Raw genomic sequence first — 21,358 nt, 5'->3', positions numbered from 1 at the left:
TGTCAGTGACTACAGTCTGTACAACTGTCAGTGACTACAGTCTGTACAACTGTCAGTGACTACAGTCTGTACAACTGTCAGTGACTACAGTCTGTACAACTGTCAGTGACTACAGTCTGTACAACTGTCAATGACTACAGTCTGTACAACTGTCAGTGACTATAGTCACTGCAACTGTCAATGCAGAGATGAGGTCAGAAAAGTCACCAAGCTGCCCAGTCTTACAAGTAGACTGTGTAGACGAATATATATATGGTCTGGCAAAGGACCCTGTGGGAACATTCACTCTACCATACCTTGACATCCACACATTCACTATATATATATATATATATATATATATATATATATATATATATATATATATATATATATATATATATATATATATATATATATATCAGTAGTAGTAACCAGTTACCAGTAACCAGTGTACCAGTAGATGACTCACTACCAACCGTCTCTGCCTGAGTCACTGTCTGTATTCATATTGTCGCTGACCACAGCAGTATTTCAAAGACCCCCTCACATATGGGTACTGTGGGCGGTCAGTTATACGAGAGTGAGCAAGGAGGCAGGTTCACGGCTGTTAGGGCGCTTCACACATTATCCGTAATTATACGTACTACCAGCCTACGTGAGTATTACTTTACCCTATCCACGTGTTCGAACCCCACATGATAAATGGTGGCAGCGGTGGGATGATGAGGAACAATGGTGGATTTAGAGATCTTGTACAAGGTACACAAATTTTCAAGAATCTCATTACATAATTCACCTCCATTATCTATTACTAGGGACTTAGGGGTGGTATGCCTGCAGATAATGCGTTCTTTAAACGCCTTAGCTACTGTCTCGGCAGTCTTATCTGCAATAGGAACTAACTCACAATATCTGGTGAAATGGTCTACCATAACACACAGATGTTTGTTGCCTTGGAGGGAACATTGGAAATTAGTTAACAAATCTAGCGCAACTCTTTCCCACGGTTCGCTAGTGGTTGGATATACTTGGATTGGATTAGGACCATTAGCATTACCTTTATGTTGCATGCAGACACTACATTTCTTAACATACTCAGAAATATCAGTTGCCATACGAGGCCAAAAGTATTTCAATCTGGCTTGTTTTACTGAACGATCCATACCAGGGTGTGCAACACCTGGTACATCGTGAACTAGTTGTAAGGCTACATTCACTAGTGACTCTGGAATTACTAACTGGTATACTCTTCTGCTAGGAGTACCCAACTCGGCTGTTCGATACAGTAATTCTTGGTTCATGACAAAGTCACTGATGGGTGCTGGTGGCTTCACAGTCAGAATAAGATCTTCCTGGAGCAGGAATCGAATCACCAGAACACAAGGGATCGGTTCTTTCTTACTGGAGGAATGAACAAACTCGGTGGAGTGGATGACTCTCTCAGTAGTAGTAACCAGTTACCAGTAACCAGTGTACAAGTAGATGACTCACTACCAACCGTCTCTGCCTGAGTCACTGTCTGTATTCATATTGTCGCTGACCACAGCAGTATTTCAAAGACCCCCTCACATATGGGTACTGTGGGCGGTCAGTTATACGAGAGTGAGCAAGGAGGCAGGTTCACGGCTGTTAGGGCGCTTCACACATTATCCGTAATTATACGTACTACCAGCCTACGTGAGTATTACTTTACCCTATCCACGTGTTCGAACCCCACATAATATATATATATATATATATATATATATATATATATATATATATATATATATATATATATATATATATATATATATATATATATATATATATATATATATATATATATATATATATATATATATATATTATGTTATGTAACTTATAATAATATTTTGTAATATTAATAATATATTTTTTTAAATTACATTTTAATTAGAATATATTAATGTGTTGATACTGTCCCAGTAATCTATTGATTGTTTGCCTGATCAGTCAGGCTATTGGTGCCAGCAGGGCAAACACACACCACAGCTTAACTGATCAGGGGACTTAGTCCCCTTGAGGAGGCAAAATAATCCAGTTCTCTTTCAGATCATCACGATTAGCTAAGTACAGGAATGCACTCCCCAATCCGAAGAGCCAATCACAGACAGGTTTCTTTCTCTTTTGAACCAATCAGGTGGCGTGGGCGTGGGCGTGGGCGTGGGCGTAGCAGACGGGAGACGGGGCAAGGCCCCGGAGTTTGGGAGAGCAGAGGAGACGGTGACGGTGGAAGAGGGTGACACAGCAACACTGCCTTGTCTCGTCTACCATCTCAACGATCGTGCTGTGAGTCACCATCGGGCGCTAAGTCCGTAGGGGCCGTCCAGTGCCCGGAGAATGAGATTATAGTTATTATTATTATTATTATTATTATTATTATTATTATTATTATTATTATTATTAATAAGAAGAAGAATAGTGTAGAGGTTATTAAGGTTATCTGAGGGACCATCTTAGGTAGGGGGAGGATCACCCCTTACCCCCTTCCCTTCCCCCTAACCCTCCCTCTCACCCTCCCCTCACCTTCCCCCTCCCCAAGGCTATAATGTTAAGGTTTATATAGACAAGGTTTTTTTCTAGGGGAGGGGTGAATTTTATAGAGGGGGGAGTAGAGGAGACTTGGGGGGGGCGAGAGGGGAGGGGAGGTTGTCCATGGAGTTAGTGGAGCATGGAGGGAGATAATATTGGAGGGGTGGAGGGGATGTGTTGGGGAGAGAAAATGTTGGGGAGATAGGATGCTGAGAGAGAGAGAGAGAGAGAGAGAGAGAGAGAGACAGACAGAGAGACAGAGACAGAGACAGAGACAGAGACAGAGACAAAGACAGAGAGAGAGAGAGAGAGAGAGAGAGAGAGAGACAGACAGACAGACAGACAGAGAGAGAGACAGAGACAAACAGAGAGAGAGAGAGAGAGAGAGAGAGAGAGAGAGAGAGAGAGACAGAGACAGACAGAGAGAGAGAGAGACAGAGAGACAGAGAGAGAGAGAGACAGAGAGAGAGACAGAGAGAGAGACAGAGAGAGAGACAGAGAGAGAGACAGAGAGAGAGACAGAGAGAGAGACAGAGAGAGACAGAGAGAGACAGAGAGAGAGACAGAGAGAGAGACAGAGAGAGAGACAGAGAGAGAGACAGAGACAGAGAGACAGACAGAGACAAGAGAGAGAGAGACAGAGAGAGAGAAGAGAGCACACAGAGAGAGAGAGAGAGAGAGAGAGAGAGAGAGAGAGAGAGAGAGAGAGAGAGAGAGAGAGAGAGAGAGAGAGACAGAGAGACAGAGAGACAGAGAGACAGAGACAGAGAGAGAGACAGAGAGAGAGACAGAGAGAGAGAGAGACAGAGAGACAGAGAGACAGAGACAGAGAGAGAGACAGAGAGAGACAGAGAGAGACAGAGAGAGACAGAGAGAGAGACAGAGAGAGAGAGAGAGAGACAGAGAGAGAGACAGAGAGAGAGAGAGAGAGAGAGAGAGACAGAGAGAGAGAGAGAGAGACAGAGAGAGAGACAGGGAGAGACAGAGAGAGAGACAGAGAGAGAGACAGAGAGAGAGACAGAGAGAGAGACAGAGAGAGAGACAGAGAGAGAGACAGAGAGAGAGACAAAGAGAGACAGATAGAGAGACAGAGAGAGACAGTAGCTTTCTCAATATTTTAAAGCGGGTTTTAACTGTTTTAGGGGCTTCTCGCTATTAGTGGTTTTTTCCCTAAGAATATTTTGAGCGGTTTTTACTTATTTTAAAATATTCCTAGTTAGTTGTAAGTGATTTCTAGCAATTTTAAGTGGGTTTTAAGTGGGTTTCTACTTATTTTACCTGATTTTTGGGGCTCTTAAGTGGCTTTTAGGTATTTTAAGTATTATTGCCTATTTTAAGAGAATTTTTATGACTTTATAGTTATTTTTCAACTGTTATTAGATATTATCATATATTTTCTTGGTTTTTCTTACCAAGTTCTTTCGCAGCTTTTAAGCTGGATATTCTCTGCCTTCTTTTTAAGCTGGATATTCTCTGCCTTCTTTTTAAGCTGGATATTCTCTGCCTTCTTTTTAAGCTGGATATTCTCTTCCTTCTTTTTAAGCTGGATATTCTCTTCCTTCTTTTTAAGCTGGATATTCTCTGTCTTCTTTTTAAGCTGGATATTCTCTGTCTTCTTTTTAAGCTGGATATTCTCTGTCTTCTTTTTAAGCTGGATATTCTCTGCCTTCTTTTTAAGCTGGATATTCTCTTCCTTCTTTTTAAGCTGGATATTCTCTGTCTTCTTTTTAAGCTGGATATTCTCTTCCTTCTTTTTAAGCTGGATATTCTCTGTCTTCTTTTTAAGCTGGATATTCTCTGTCTTCTTTTTAAGCTGGATATTCTCTGTCTTCTTTTTAAGCTGGATATTTTCTTTCTTCTTTTTAAGCTGGATATTCTCTTCCTTCTTTTTAAGCTGGATATTCTCTGCCTTCTTTTTAAGCTGGATATTCTCTTCCTTCTTTTTAAGCTGGATATTCTCTTCCTTCTTTTTAAGCTGGATATTCTCTTCCTTCTTTTTAAGCTGGATATTCTCTTCCTTCTTTTTAAGCTGGATATTCTCTTCCTTCTTTTTAAGCTGGATATTCTCTGCCTTCTTTTTAAGCTGGATATTCTCTTCCTTCTTTTTAAGCTGGATATTCTCTTCCTTCTTTTTAAGCTGGATATTCTCTTCCTTCTTTTTAAGCTGGATATTCTCTTCCTTCTTTTTAAGTTGGATATTCTCTTCCTTCTTTTCAAGCTGGATATTCTCTTCCTTCTTTTCAAGCTGGATATTCTCTTCCTTCTTTTCAAGCTGGATATTCTCTTCCTTCCTTTTAAACGCATTGCCCAAAAGTCCTGACGGTCACCAGTTTTCTAGCCCCCAGGAGCTGGTAAGAATACCAGAAGACCAGGTTTCTAGCCCCCAGGAGCTGGTAAGAATACCAGAAGACCAGGTTTCTAGCCCCCAGGAGCTGGTAAGAATACCAGAAGACCAGGTTTCTAGCCCCCAGGAGCTGGTAAGAATACCAGAAGACCAGGTTTCTAGCCCCCAGGAGCTGGTAAGAATACCAGAAGACCAGGTTTCTAGCCCCCAGGAGCTGGTAAGAATACCAGAAGACCAGGTTTCTAGCCCCCAGGAGCTGGTAAGAATACCAGAAGACCAGGTTTCTAGCCCCAGGAGCTGGTAAGAATACCAGAAGACCAGGTTTCTAGCCCCCAGGAGCTGGTAAGAATACCAGAAGACCAGGTTTCTAGCCCCCAGGAGCTGGTAAGAATACCAGAAGACCAGGTTTCTAGCCCCCAGGAGCTGGTAAGAATACCAGAAGACCAGGTTTCTAGCCCCCAGGAGCTGGTAAGAATACCAGAAGACCAGTTTTCTAGCCCCCAGGAGCTGGTAAGAATACCAGAAGACCAGGTTTCTAGCCCCCAGGAGCTGGTAAGAATACCAGAAGACCAGGTTTCTAGCCCCCAGGAGCTGGTAAGAATACCAGAAGACCAGGTTTCTAGCCCCCAGGAGCTGGTAAGAATACCAGAAGACCAGGTTTCTAGCCCCCAGGAGCCAATAAGAGTACCAGAAGACCAGGTTTCTAGCCACCAGGAGCCGCTAAGAATACCAGAAGACCAGGTTTCTAGCTCCCAGAAGCCGCTGAGAATACCAGAATACCATGGTTCTAGCCTCATTAGCTTTCCAGGAGACCAAGTGGCTATGTTTCTATACCCAGTAGCTTCCTAGGAGACCAAAAAACCTAGTTTCTATACCCAGTAGACTCCCAGGAGATCACGAAACCTTGTTTCTATACCCAGTAGACTCCCAGGAGATCACGAAACCATGTTTCTATACCCAGTAGACTCCCAGGAGATCACGAAACCATGTTTCTATACCCAGTAGACTCCCAGGAGATCACGAAACCATGTTTCTATACCCAGTAGACTCCCAGGAGATCAAGGAACCACGTTTTTATACCCAGGAGACTCACAGGAGACCAAAAGACAATGTTTCTCTACCCAGAGACGCCCAAGAAAGCATTCCACTGAGCTAACAGCCGTGTGTAGCTACGCTTTCATCTCGAAAGGGCGGCGCTTAGCGACCAGCAACCCATCCCTAGCGTGATACATGACGCCCACGAACGCACTTCGCCTCTCTCTATATATTTTTTTCACTGTGCCTCGGAATCGACAGGTGGAAAGGTTGAAAAAGGCTCTAATAAATGTACCGAGCCGCGCTAAATAGACTGCTCGTCTCCCTCCCGGAGTCGCGGCTGCAGCTGCAGCGAGAGACGCTAAGTCTCGACATTAATGATAAATTTATGGATCGATAAGAGAGCAGAAGGGTTCTAAATAGGTAAAAAGAAAATCGTGAAACCGTGGTTGGAACGGTTTATAACTAATCCATAGTACCGTGGTTGGAACCTCTCACGAATGGCTCATATCGTGGCTGGAATAATTCACATCTAACCCACAATTACCGTGGTTGGATTAATTAATAATTGCTCATTACCGTGGGTGTAACAATTCATAACTAACTCGCTGTATAGTCGTCGGAATATTTCACAGCTAACCCACAATACCGTGGTTGGAACAGTTCAAAACTAACCCACAATACCGTGGTTGGAACAGTTCAAAACTAACCCACAATACCGTTGTGGAACAATTCACAACTAACCCATAGTATCACGTCTACAATAAATCACAACTGACCCACAACACCGTGACTGGAACAATACAATTAACTCACAATGTCACTTCAGGAATAGTTGTAACAGTTCTCAACTAACTCACAAACTGAAGAGAAAACCCACAACTTTTCGACCGATCCCAAACCATTATCAGACACAACCTAAACTTCTCTCGGGTTGTGAACGCGTTTCACAACCCCGGGGAATATGTGGTGGCAAGCAACATAAATGATATATACCCTCTTCACAGGCAGACCAAGAGACCAGACATACCGCAAGGTATAATTACAGACTATATACCATGATGTATCTCCATTGCAGACAGTGAGGGCAGGATCTAGCTCCGAATATTATAAACATGAAATATCACGTAATTAAAGAGCAGAATACCTCTAAAAGAATTTCACAGGTTTAGCAAAATATGTGCAAAGTTTGGACATAATTAATAATCTGGTGCCTATATATATATATATATATATATATATATATATATATATATATATATATATATATATATATATATATATATATATAAAATATAGGGAGGTACCACCTCTAGAACTGTTATGGGGACCCTCATCCTCAGAGAAAAGAATAAACTTGCTTCTGGGAAAACTCAAGATTCTCCCTGAAGCTGTTTGAGAATTTTCTCCTACCACCCCCTATATTATGTATATATATTTTATTTAAAGACAAAATACATTGACAAAACATTCACAAAAATATGATACAAAGTAAAACAACATAGGTAACTCAGAGCTACATCTCGAATACTTCGTCCAGCTCCCCTGCGGTGGGCCGCGTGCCCAGAATGCTGCAGGCATTTCCTCTCTGGATCGCAACACTGAGTCTCTGAAAGAGGAAGCTGGTCGCCCTGTGGTCCTTGGTTTCTATGATGAGCTTTTCACCCAGCTCTTTGAGGAACTTTAGAGCACACTTGCCCCATGCTCCAAGGGTCTCCGACCCTATTGGAATGAAGTTATAGCAAGGGGGAAGGTCTTCATATTTTCGGATCTTCTGGGTCTCCCTGTGGCTGGCAGCTCCACCCCCTTCCACTACAGAGTATGGCAAGTAGGTGTCTGCCAATGTGGCAGCACAGGTGTAGTCCCAGGCAATCTGCTTTCCATCCTTCCAGGGTAGCATAGTGGCTCCATCAGGACGCTTTTGACTTCCATCAGACCTCTGTACTTGGGGTTCCCGTTGAGCTGGGCAACGGGCTGTGGCGAGGCTTCTCTTTATTATGTCATTGATCTCCTCATGTCTGGCATACTTCCCTTCTGCTGTGTGGCACACGAGACCATGGAGTCCGAATTGATCAGCTGTCGCCCTGCCGCAAATACACCTATGTTCGGTGAGGATGGGGGCGGCTAGGCGAAGAGCAACACCAATCCGAATGGCCTGTGGGTCGAGACGGGTGCCCAGGGAGGAATTGGGAACAGCTAACAGGAAATCTCCTGAGTGTGGTGCCTTCACTGCCAGGAGACGAGCTTTGTTCTTTCCTGAAGCATTGGAGAGCATTGTGTTGGCGATTTTTTCCATGATCGGTTTGTCCCAGTGGGACTGTTTGTGCTGTTTGGGAGGAGCTGGTCTACTGGAGGAGTCTGTAAGGGTGTCCCACCGAATTGCTGCTTCAGTAAACCTGGGGTCTTGAGCTCCTACCAAGTCTCTCAAGCGTTCGGGCACTATCTTCTTGACTAATGCACTGGAAGCCAAACACGAAGACAGAAAAGCAGGTAAAGCAACATGCGTTGCTTTACGCACCCCTATACCTCCCAGTCGCACTGGGAGGGTTGCCTGATCCCATTGCTCATCCTCTAGTGACAGGTTCAGTGCCTTCTTAAAAGTTGATCTCAGGTGTGCATCATATTCATCAAGTGTTGGGTTGTCAAAAGAGGGTGCACACCTCAAGAAGTAAGTGAGTCTTGGCATAGTAAGACACCTTGTGAGGAGATACAGAGCATCATGGGCATCAAGATCGCTTATTCTCTCCTCCATTCTCATAAGGTCATTCAATTTGTCCCTGAGGACAGTATCGATGGCCTGGTGACCCAGCGGTGCCCCCAAGAGGGTACTGTTGGACGGAGTTGTAGTTGAGATTTCCGGGAGGATTCTTCGAACAGCATTGATTATTTCCTGGTTCGCTGTGATGATTTCACACTTAGAGGGATTGAGGATGAGTCCCAAGTCTTCTCCCTGTGTTTTCACCAGTTGTAGGTCCCCCACGAGGGACTCTTCAGTACCTGCCAGAGTGCCGTCATCCAGGTACCAGATATTGAGCTCACTGCGTAGGCTGGAAGTTAGTTCTCTTACTGCCAAGCAGAAGAGAAGTGGAGCAAGTGGGTCACCCTGCTGAACACCCTCTGATGATTGAATTTCATGTTCTCCAAACAAAAGAATTGAGGGTTTGCTGTAGCCGGCTGAAATGAAGGGAAAGAGACTGGGGAACCGAACCCGAACAGCTGGCAAAACAGCATCTCTCCTCACCATATTAAAGGCATTTCTAAAATCAAGTTTGACTATGGCCTTGTCTTCTGGTAGGTCCCTGATGTAGGCCCTTGCCGCATGAGCTGCAGCTTCACTGCCTTGAGAGACCCCAAAGCCCAGTTGGTGTGGCTGGAGTAAAGTGGCAGCTTCTAGGCGAATGTTTCTCACTGCTGCTTTGGCAACGAGACGGCGGAGAGTGTTTCCAACTGCAATGGGTCTGATTCCCCCATCCCTCTTCTTCAAAGCACATAGTGAGGCTCCAAAAAAGAAAGGTTTAATTTCTTCTGGGATTCGCCCAGCACCATGCAGCACCATGCAGCACCATGCAGAAACGAGCGGGTATATTCAGAGAAAGATCGCCGTCACGAGGATTCGAACCCTCTACAGGAAAACTGGCAAGATTCCCTAGTGACGCTCTTCACCACTCGGCCACAAAAACCTCAAAAGCTGGGCACCCTGCTTTACAAGCCATGTTGAAACCATGCTTGAGGTCACTGGTGTGCCCGGGCTGGGAAGAAACATGGTTTGTAAACCAGGGTGCCCAGCTTTTGAGGTATTTGTGGCTGAGTGGTGAAGAGCGTCACTTAGGAACCTTGCCAGTTTCCCTGTAGTGGGTTCGAATCCTGCTGATGCAATCTTTCTTAACACAACGGAGCACAAAACCATATACACACGTACACAAAACAGGTAAACACAAGCACTGAGATAAATCACAAGGGGTGTTAGGAAGTATTTCTTCAGCCATAGAGTTGCCAGGAAGTGGAACAATCTAGAGTGTTATGTAGTGGAGGCAGGATCCATACATAGCTTTAAAATAAGGTACGATGAAGCTCATGGAGTAAGGAGAGAGTGAACCTAGTAGCGACCAGCGAAGAGGCGGAGCTGTGACTCGACCCCTGCAACCACAAATACGTAAGAACACACACGCACAAACGGTAAATGGATTATCTTTCCCAGAAATTATCGGAAACTAGTAATTTGATAACTTTCAAAGTAATTTAGAAATTATTTAGGAGGGAGAAAAAACCATTTGATTTAAAAAAAGAAGATTCACCGTTGGTATCTCAAGAATTATTTTCTTTTACTTGCTTTGATGCCACTGAAGGGCTCTTGATCCAGGGCAGTTTTGGGCTCCAGTTCCCCTTTCTCGGATCAAACTTAAATCAATCGCATTTTCTCCTGGCGCTGTATATATATATATATATATATATATATATATATATATATATATATATATATATATATATATATATATATATATATATATATATATATATATATATGTGTGTGTGTGTGTCTGTGTGTGTGTATGTGTGTGTGTATGTGTGTGTGTGTGTGTGTGTGTGTGTGTGTGTGTGTGTGTGTGTGTGTGTATGTGTGTGTGTGTGGGTGTGTGTATGTATACATAAAGCTCCTGATGACGTAGGGAGACGTGTGAAAGTACTTGACCTGACGATTTCCATCTCTAGTGGCTTGTCTTGCATATATATATATACATATATATATACATATATATATATATATATATATATATATATATATATATATATATATATATATATATATATATATATATATATATATATATATATATATTGTATATATGAAAAAATACCAGAGTGCAAAATAGGAAATAAAATCTGATCGCCTTCATGTGTTTACACTCATATCATAATACATACACATACACATATACGTACATACATACATACAATACTACAGCCGACTAAACCAATACAACCTTGAGAAGCCATGACTGCAGATATTGGACAAGGCTGCACCACCACCCACCAAACATCCTAAATTGCTTTTCAATAAATCATTAGTAAGGAACAGCGTACCAAAACACTTACATCAGTATTACACTTTCTAATAACACCTAAGACTTTGTTTTTATGTATATTCTGGCGAGAGTATTCTTCTTGAAGTGAATATATATATATATATATATATATATATATATATATATATATATATATATATATATGTCGTGCCGAATATGTAAAACTGGCCAATTAGCAAGAACTCATTTAAAATTAAGTAATTTCTAAAATTTTCTCTTATACATTTAAAGATATATTTGTTTCATTAATGTTGATGTAAAAATTTATAATTTTGCACCAAAAGGAACTTAGAAAACTTACCTAACCTTATTATAACAAGAACAATTTATTTTAGCCTAACCCAACTAAATATATTTTAGATTTGTTTACAATAATTAAATACTAAACAAACACAATGAAATATATTTTTTTCGTTAGGTTCAGAATGATTTTGGCGAAATTATTGCATACACAAATTTTCACTTGTCCTATATGGCAAGATGAGCGTTGCTATTTAAGCCAAGATCGCAAGTTCTGCCTATTCGGCACGACATATATATATATATATATATATATATATATATATATATATATATATATATATATATATATATATATATATATACATACATACGCATTTAATCTATATTTAAAAAGAAACAACAGCACTCCTATTTTTTTAATAAAAGTCCTTCTTGCACTCACAAACAACGCCATAACATGCAGCAATTCTGGTTTAAAAAAAGTCTTAAAAAAAATTAATATTAATACAGCATAATGGAGACTGCAGGAGTTTATATATTGTCTGTCTGTCTCTGTCTCTCTCTCTCTCATTTTCTCTGTTATTCTCATGATAATATAAGGAGCTGTATTTACTTCTAACTCGTGCTAGTTCCTGGAACTATAATTGAGATATTCTGCCAGATAATTCATCGAAATGAGGGGTTATGAACTATAATTTTCGGGGTCACTCCACCAAGGGTTGAGTATCAAAGTGATGACCTACAGTTATAAGGTCTGAAAAAATATTTTATGGACTGCTACTGTTACTACTAATATTACTGCTGCTACTGCTACTAATGTATATATATGTTCGATAACAACTCTGTGACTAGCTGGGGGATCGAACCCGTGTTGTTTTAGCCTGCCTCATGGTGAGTGAAAATTCACGACGCTCTTACCCACTGGACCGTACAGTCCTACAAAGATCAGGCACCCAGCAGAGCTACGTGTTGTACTGTGATCCGAGGACATACGATGGTGTGTGTCCCTTACAGCTAATTTTATTCTACTCCCCATTTGGTATACTAGCCTCCACAAGCAGTATATATAGTATTGTAACCACGAACGAGTCGTATTTAATCAATAACAACACTGCGACTAGCCGGGGGATCGAACCCGTATTGTTTTAGCCCGCCGCATGGTGAGCGAAAATTCGCGACGCTCTAACCCACTGGACCATACAGTCCTACAAAGATCATAGTACTATATATATACTGCTTGTGGAGGCTGGTACACCAAACGGGGAATGGAATGAAATTAGCTCTGAGGCACCCACAATATCTTATGTCCTCGCATCACAGTACAACACTTAGCTCTGCTGGGTGCGTTATTCTTGTAGGACTGTATGGTCCAGTGGGTTAGAGAGTCGTGAACTTTCGCTCACCATGAGTCGGGTTAAAACAACACGGGTTCGATCCCCCGGCTAGTCACAGTGTTGTTATTGTACATACGTATATTTATGCGTATATATATATATATATATATATATATATATATATATATATATATATATATATATATATATATATATATATATATATATATATATATATATATATATGTCGTGCCGAATAGGCAGAACTTGCGATCTTGGCTTAAATAGCAACGTTCATCTTGCCATATAGGACAAGCGAAAATTTGTGTATGCAATAATTTCGCCAAAATCATTCTGAACCTAACGAAAAAAAATATAATTCACTGTGTTTGTTTAGTATTAAATTATTATAAACAAATCTAAAATATATTTAGTTGGGTTAAGCTAAAATAAATTGCTCTTGTTATAATAAGGTTAGGTAAGTTTTCTAAGATTCTTTTGGTACAAAATTAAAAATTTTTACATTAACATTAATGAAAAAAATATATCTTTAAACGTATAAGAGAAAATTTCAGAAAGGACCAGTTTTGCATATTCGGCACGACATATATATATATATATATATATATATATATATATATATATATATATATATATATATATATATATATATATATATATATATATATATATTACCATTGGGATAACTTATATTTGATAATACATATATTGGTGTAACTATTATATTTACAGTTATTATATTTAGTATAACTCAAATTTAACATTGTATTCATTTAGTGTAGTTATTGTATTTCGCAGTTATTCGTTTAGGTGTAACTATTATATTGACATTCCTATTATTTGGGTGACTGCTATTATTTATTTATTTTATTATTGGGTAACTATTATGTTTATTATTAACATTTCTTTTAATTGGATAACTAATATATTTAATAATATTATTTAAATTACTAGTAACTTAGGTATTTTTTTATTGCGTCCGCACAGGTGACGTGGTTAAGACGGCGGGACCTGCACATCCTGACAGCTGGCCACCACACCTATTCTGCCGACGATAGGTTCCAGGTACGTGAAACAAGTACCTACTTCCCACCTCTAGTAACTTCACCTGTCCTAAATTAAGATCGTCCCTTCAGGAAAGGTGTGGGAGGCGCCTGGCTTTGCCCTTTCTGCTAATTAGAGATGATTACATTTACTTGCAAAAGTGCTGTGTGATGACTACGGGTTTAGCGTTTTTCCATAATATTAACAGCAAGAGTAATAAAAATTAATTAATAATAATAATTAAAATCAAGAAAAACAACAAGAATAATAATACAATTAATAATAATTACATAATAATAATAATGGTGAATTTGGAAGACATACTGAACAAATTTTACCAAGGTTTGATACCTATTTGATCGACACCATGCCCAGCCTTTCTAGGGCAGGGTAGGTGCCAGAGCCAGAGCTTGTAGCTCACAAGACTGCCATTCCCTTTGGGGAGGGGATGGCAGACCAGAAATTCCTAGCTTCTCCCTACGAGCCCTGTGAGGGCGGAGAATGTGGCTAGGCCTGGGGACAGTTGGTCCCAAAGATGAGGGGGTAACATGACTCACGAAATCGTAATGACACGATTGTAAACAAACCATACCACTGGTTCAATCCCGCCCGTGGTATGGTTTATGAGGGGGTACTTGTACCTCCTCCCATGGGAGACTTAGGTCTCAGACACTCTATAGACAGGGAGCCAAGGCCGGGCCACCACTTGGAAAAGGCTCGGGCCGGGAGAATACCGGCGAATCAACGAGAAGAAGAGGGCGGGGAATGTGGCTAGGCCTAGGGACAGTTGGTCCCGACGATGAGGAGGTACTTGTACCTCCTCCCATGGCAGACATTAGTCTGAGATACTCCCGAAACAGGGAGCCAAGGCCGGGCCACCACTTGGAAAAGGCCCAGGCCGGGAGAGTACCGGCGAATCAAGAAGAATACCTATTTCAAGGATATATTTCCTCAGAGAATTGTATGTGTCGGTGTATATGCAGTGAGAACTTTATTCTGTATTTCTGGTATTAGAGTATTCTTGGTGGTGAACGAGTGATATGCAGTCTAAATGAGCCTCGTGTAGTAGATAGACTTTAAACATAACTAACGAAAAGGAGAGATGTTAAGGGAAGAATAGGATAGATAGAGGGGGGAAGGGAGAGACAAAGAGATGAAATGAGTGCAGGGAGAATATGAGAATGCACAGAAGAAAGGTAGAGGGGCATGATGAAAGAGAGAGATAAAGAATGAAGATGATAGCAACAAAGGGAAGGGAGACAATGCTTTCACACCCTGACAAATCTGCCTTCGTAATGTAGCTTCCTCAGAGAAAGTAATTAAACTTGGAAAAACTGCAAGACTATTTTGTTCTCTCGACTCACTTAAATAAGGAGTTTCTAAGAGAGAAAGAGAGGGACAGAGAAAACAAGGAAGAAAGAGAGATGAATATAATTATCACCTTTCACAGATAACCTATACGAATCCCAAGTCTGTGCTGTTAATAACACTAGATGGTGTAACTATTATATTGGGTAATATTAATAACCATATGGATAACTATTATATTTGGCAAAAATATCATAGCACTAACTATTATATCAGGTAATTTTAATGACCACAGATATAACTATTATATTTAACATATATTTTATGTAGGCTTGTAGCTGAGGGTTGACTCTTTTTTTTTTTTTTTTTTTTACACAGGGTTTGACAAGGTTAAGGATCCCTAGCTTTATTGACAAGCTATTTACAGGTTAAGGATTCCTAACTTTATTAGCAAGCTAAGAGCTGTTACCTACATCAGCTCATTTGAAAGCATTTTTATTGTTATGAGACATACAAGTAGGGAACAGGATGAAGTTGGAGCCATCTGTGGGCCAGCATTTTCATTTGATCAACTGACTTTATCTCGTTGACATCATTATGCTGTACGAATGTGTTCCATACTCGAGTCATCCTGGGTATGTATGATCTCAGATGGAGTGATGTTCTGGAGAAGGGTACAGCCAGAGTGAAGTTGCTGCTTTCTGCCCGTCTTGTGGCATAAAAGCTTGTTTCACGCTGTCCTCGAAGTGGATCCAAGTGTGGTATTTTGACAATATTGGCCTTGTACATAACAGTAAGGCCACCCACATCCCTCCTATGTTGAAGGCTCTGCTGAAATGACAGATCTATCCAGATCTCTCTCTCTCTCTCTCTCTCTCTCTCTCTATATATATATATATATATATATATATATATATATATATATATATATATATATATACAGAGAGAGAGAGAGAGAGAGTGAGAGAGAGAGAGAGATACACAAAGCATGCACACTGAGGTGTATAGCTCAGTGTATACTTACTGAGTTTGTTTTAATCTCTTGTCTTCAGGGATTAAAGTCGTCTAAGTTAGGGGTATCTCTATACTGAAACGTTTCGCCTACACAGTAGGCTTCAGTCGATTATAGAGAAGGCAACAGATGCGTGAAGATGGTGCAATCAGTGCTTCACCCATGACGCTGTGATGGACTGGTTAAGTTGTCTCTATCACTGCTTCTCCTGTTTACTCTATACGACTGAAGAAGCCCGCTGTGTAGGCGAAGCGTTTCGGGCTGAAGATGCCATATTACGTCTTGCTTAACTAAAGTATTCTTGACTCGTGGTAAAGACCTTACTGTGCAGCCTTAATGACCCTTGTGTAGTCGATAGCGTTTAAACCCCCATAACCCCCCCCCACACACACACACACATAGCTTTAAGAAGAGGTATGATAAAACTCACGGAGCGAGAAGAGTGATCGAGCAGCGGCCAGTGAAGAGGCGGGCCAGGAGCTGTGAATCGACCCCTGCAACCACAACTACGTGAGTACACACACACACACACACCTTACTTGAGTCAAGTCGTCTCACTGGAAAACACTAACGAGGGTATTTCGCATTTCTTATAAATTTATTTTCATGGAAATCGGGAAATATCGTCAAAATCATTTTTGTAATAGAAAGAAAATATACAGAAACATTTAAAAAAAATTCCATTGGTGTCTTGTTGTTGGAAAAGGGTTCTCGATCCAAGGAACTGGAGCTGCTCTTCCCTTATTGAATTATAGTGTCAGGACGCTGAAAAACATGAAGAAAATATCTAAAAATTCGAAGAATATATATATTTTTTAAATGCATTCCAATATATATAAAGTTTAAGGTTACTTTTTTCATGGACTGAACAGTTTTGTTCCATATTGTAAATTTAGTTCCATTACTGTTCAATTTTGTTCCAGGGTTGATAAATATAGTTCCACTCCTGGTTCACTGTATTCCAGAATTGTTCCTTTGGGCTCCAGCTTAATGACTTTAGTTCCAGGATTGATAAATATAGTTCCACTGATGATTCACTGTTATCTACAATTGTTCAGTTTAGTTCCAATTTGAATATATTCTCCAGGAGTAATAACGCTGATTCCATTATGATGAACAATCATCAGTGAACAAAATATACTCAAGATCCTCATTGTTCAGGGATAAACTAACCATAAATCGACAGAAAACTCGTATAGATAATAATCAGGGGCATTTTTTTTTTTTTATCAGCCAAAAAAATTATCATCACGAAGTCATCAGTAGCTGGTATATATTATGAGACGATACAAACAATGGTAAACTAATATATATATATATATATATATATCTATATATATATATATATCTATATATATATATCTATACATATATATATATATATATATCTATATATATCTATATATATCTGTTTCTCTTTCTTTTTCTGTCTCATAAACACGCTAAGATAACAGGGATATCTTGCTACTCCTACTTACACTTTGGTCACACTTCATAGACACGCACATGCATATATATATATATACATACATCTAGGTTTTTCTCCTTTTTCTAAATAGCTCTTGTTCTTTTTATTTCTTCTATTGTCCATGGGGAAGTGGAAAAGAATCTTTCCTCCGTAAGCCATGCGTGTCGTATGAGGCGACTAAAATGCCGGGAGCAATGGGCTAGTAACCCCTTCTCCTGTATACAATTACTAAAAAAGAGAAGAAGAAAAACTTTATAAAACTGGGTTGCTTAAATGTGCGTGGATGTAGTGCGGATGACAAGAAACAGATGATTGCTGATGTTATGAATGAAAAGAAGTTGGATGTCCTGGCCCTAAGCGAAACAAAGCTGAAGGGGGTAGGAGAGTTTCAGTGGGGGGAAATAAATGGGATTAAATCTGGAGTATCTGAGAGAGTTAGAGCAAAGGAAGGGGTAGCAGTAATGTTAAATGATCAGTTATGGAAGGAGAAAAGAGAATATGAATGTGTAAATTCAAGAATTATGTGGATTAAAGTAAAGGTTGGATGCGAGAAGTGGGTCATAATAAGCGTGTATGCACCTGGAGAAGAGAGGAATGCAGAGGAGAGAGAGAGATTTTGGGAGATGTTAAGTGAATGTATAGGAGCCTTTGAACCAAGTGAGAGAGTAATTGTGGTAGGGGACTTGAATGCTAAAGTAGGAGAAACTTTTAGAGAGGGTGTGGTAGGTAAGTTTGGGGTGCCAGGTGTAAATGATAATGGGAGCCCTTTGATTGAACTTTGTATAGAAAGGGGTTTAGTTATAGGTAATACATATTTTAAGAAAAAGAGGATAAATAAGTATACACGATATGATGTAGGGCGAAATGACAGTAGTTTGTTGGATTATGTATTGGTAGATAAAAGACTGTTGAGTAGACTTCAGGATGTACATGTTTATAGAGGGGCCACAGATATATCAGATCACTTTCTAGTTGTAGCTACACTGAGAGTAAAAGGTAGATGGGATACAAGGAGAATAGAAGCATCAGGGAAGAGAGAGGTAAAGGTTTATAAACTAAAAGAGGAGGCAGTTAGGGTAAGATATAAACAGCTATTGGAGGATAGATGGGCTAATGAGAGCATAGGCAATGGGGTCGAAGAGGTATGGGGTAGGTTTAAAAATGTAGTGTTAGAGTGTTCAGCAGAAGTTTGTGGTTACAGGAAAGTGGGTGCAGGAGGGAAGAGGAGCGATTGGTGGAATGATGATGTAAAGAGAGTAGTAAGGGAGAAAAAGTTAGCATATGAGAAGTTTTTACAAAGTAGAAGTGATGCAAGGAGGGAAGAGTATATGGAGAAAAAGAGAGAAGTTAAGAGAGTGGTGAAGCAATGTAAAAAGAGAGCAAATGAGAGAGTGGGTGAGATGTTATCAACAAATTTTGTTGAAAATAAGAAAAAGTTTTGGAGTGAGATTAACAAGTTAAGAAAGCCTAGAGAACAAATGGATTTGTCAGTTAAAAATAGGAGAGGAGAGTTATTAAATGGAGAGTTAGAGGTATTGGGAAGATGGAAGGAATATTTTGAGGAATTGTTAAATGTTGATGAAGATAGGGAAGCTGTGATTTCGTGTATAGGGCAAGGAGGAATAACATCTTGTAGGAGTGAGGAAGAGTCAGTTGTGAGTGTGGGGGAAGTTCGTGAGGCAGTAGGTAAAATGAAAGGGGGTAAGGCAGCCGGGATTGATGGGATAAAGATAGAAATGTTAAAAGCAGGTGGGGATATAGTTTTGGAGTGGTTGGTGCAATTATTTAATAAATGTATGGAAGAGGGTAAGGTACCTAGGGATTGGCAGAGAGCATGCATAGTTCCTTTGTATAAAGGCAAAGGGGATAAAAGAGAGTGCAAAAATTATAGGGGGATAAGTCTGTTGAGTGTACCTGGTAAAGTGTATGGTAGAGTTATAATTGAAAGAATTAAGAGTAAGACGGAGAATAGGATAGCAGATGAACAAGGAGGCTTTAGGAAAGGTAGGGGGTGTGTGGACCAGGTGTTTACAGTGAAACATATAAGTGAACAGTATTTAGATAAGGCTAAAGAGGTCTTTGTGGCATTTATGGATTTGGAAAAGGCGTATGACAGGGTGGATAGGGGGGCAATGTGGCAGATGTTGCAAGTGTATGGTGTAGGAGGTAGGTTACTGAAAGCAGTGAAGAGTTTTTACGAGGATAGTGAGGCTCAAGTTAGAGTATGTAGGAAAGAGGGGAATTTTTTCCCAGTAAAAGTAGGCCTTAGACAAGGATGTGTGATGTCACCGTGGTTGTTTAATATATTTATAGATGGGGTTGTAAGAGAAGTAAATGCGAGGGTCTTGGCAAGAGGCGTGGAGTTAAAAGATAAAGAATCACACACAAAGTGGGAGTTGTCACAGCTGCTCTTTGCTGATGACACTGTGCTCTTGGGAGATTCTGAAGAGAAGTTGCAGAGATTGGTGGATGAATTTGGTAGGGTGTGCAAAAGAAGAAAATTAAAGGTGAATACAGGAAAGAGTAAGGTTATGAGGATAACAAAAAGATTAGGTGATGAAAGATTGAATATCAGATTGGAGGGAGAGAGTATGGAGGAGGTGAACGTATTCAGATATTTGGGAGTGGACGTGTCAGCGGATGGGTCTATGAAAGATGAGGTGAATCATAGAATTGATGAGGGAAAAAGAGTGAGTGGTGCACTTAGGAGTCTGTGGAGACAAAGAACTTTGTCCTTGGAGGCAAAGAGGGGAATGTATGAGAGTATAGTTTTACCAACGCTCTTATATGGGTGTGAAGCGTGGGTGATGAATGTTGCAGCGAGGAGAAGGCTGGAGGCAGTGGAGATGTCATGTCTGAGGGCAATGTGTGGTGTGAATATAATGCAGAGAATTCGTAGTTTGGAAGTTAGGAGGAGGTGCGGGATTACCAAAACTGTTGTCCAGAGGGCTGAGGAAGGGTTGTTGAGGTGGTTCGGACATGTAGAGAGAATGGAGCGAAACAGAATGACTTCAAGAGTGTATCAGTCTGTAGTGGAAGGAAGGCGGGGTAGGGGTCGGCCTAGGAAGGGTTGGAGGGAGGGGGTAAAGGAGGTTTTGTGTGCGAGGGGCTTGGACTTCCAGCAGGCATGCGTGAGCGTGTTTGATAGGAGTGAATGGAGACAAATGGTTTTTAATACTTGACGTGCTGTTGGAGTGTGAGCAAAGTAACATTTATGAAGGGATTCAGGGAAACCGGCAGGCCGGACTTGAGTCCTGGAGATGGGAAGTACAGTGCCTGCACTCTGAAGGAGGGGTGTTAATGTTGCAGTTTAAAAACTGTAGTGTAAAGCACCCTTCTGGCAAGACAGTGATGGAGTGAATGATGGTGAAAGTTTTCTTTTTCGGGCCACCCTGCCTTGGTGGGAATCGGCCGGTGTGATAATAAAAAAATAATAAAAAAAAATATATATATATGTCGTACCGAATAGGTAGAACTTGCGATCTTGGCTTAAATAGCAACGTTCATCTTGCCATATAGGACAAGTGAAAATTTGTGTATGCAATAATTTCGCCAAAATCATTCTGAACCTAACGAAAAAAATATATTTGATTGTGTTTGTTTTGTACTAAATTATTGTAAACGTATTTAAAATATATTTAGTTGGGTTAGGCTAAAATAAATTGCTCTTGTTATAATAAGGTTAGGTAAGTTTTGTAAGATTCTTTTGGTGCAAAATTAAAAATTTTTACATTAACATTAATGAAAAAAAAATATCTTTAAACGTATAAAAGAAAATTTCAGAAAGGACTTAATTTTAAATGAGTTTTTGCTAATTGACCAGTTTTACATATTCGGCACGATATATATATATATATATATATATATATATATATATATATATATATATATATATATATATATATATATATATATATATATATATATATA

The 21,358-nt window shown here is 40.0% G+C and overlaps 1 protein-coding gene across 1 annotated transcript in view; it reads left to right on the top strand.

The window, feature by feature from the left end:
- The window catches only part of LOC128698657 (zwei Ig domain protein zig-8-like), a 33,933-nt gene that overhangs the window by 1,677 nt on the left and 10,898 nt on the right, over window positions 1-21,358 (top strand). The window contains exons 3-4 of the mRNA XM_053790995.2: window positions 2,144-2,292; window positions 13,584-13,661. Coding sequence (XP_053646970.2) covers window positions 2,144-2,292; window positions 13,584-13,661 — 227 coding nt within the window. The remainder of the gene's footprint in view (window positions 1-2,143; window positions 2,293-13,583; window positions 13,662-21,358) is intronic.

The sequence above is a fragment of the Cherax quadricarinatus genome, chromosome 88 (genome assembly GCF_038502225.1).
Source record: "Cherax quadricarinatus isolate ZL_2023a chromosome 88, ASM3850222v1, whole genome shotgun sequence".
Lineage (NCBI taxonomy): Eukaryota > Metazoa > Arthropoda > Malacostraca > Decapoda > Parastacidae > Cherax > Cherax quadricarinatus.
This window is presented reverse-complemented; position numbering and strand designations above follow the sequence as displayed.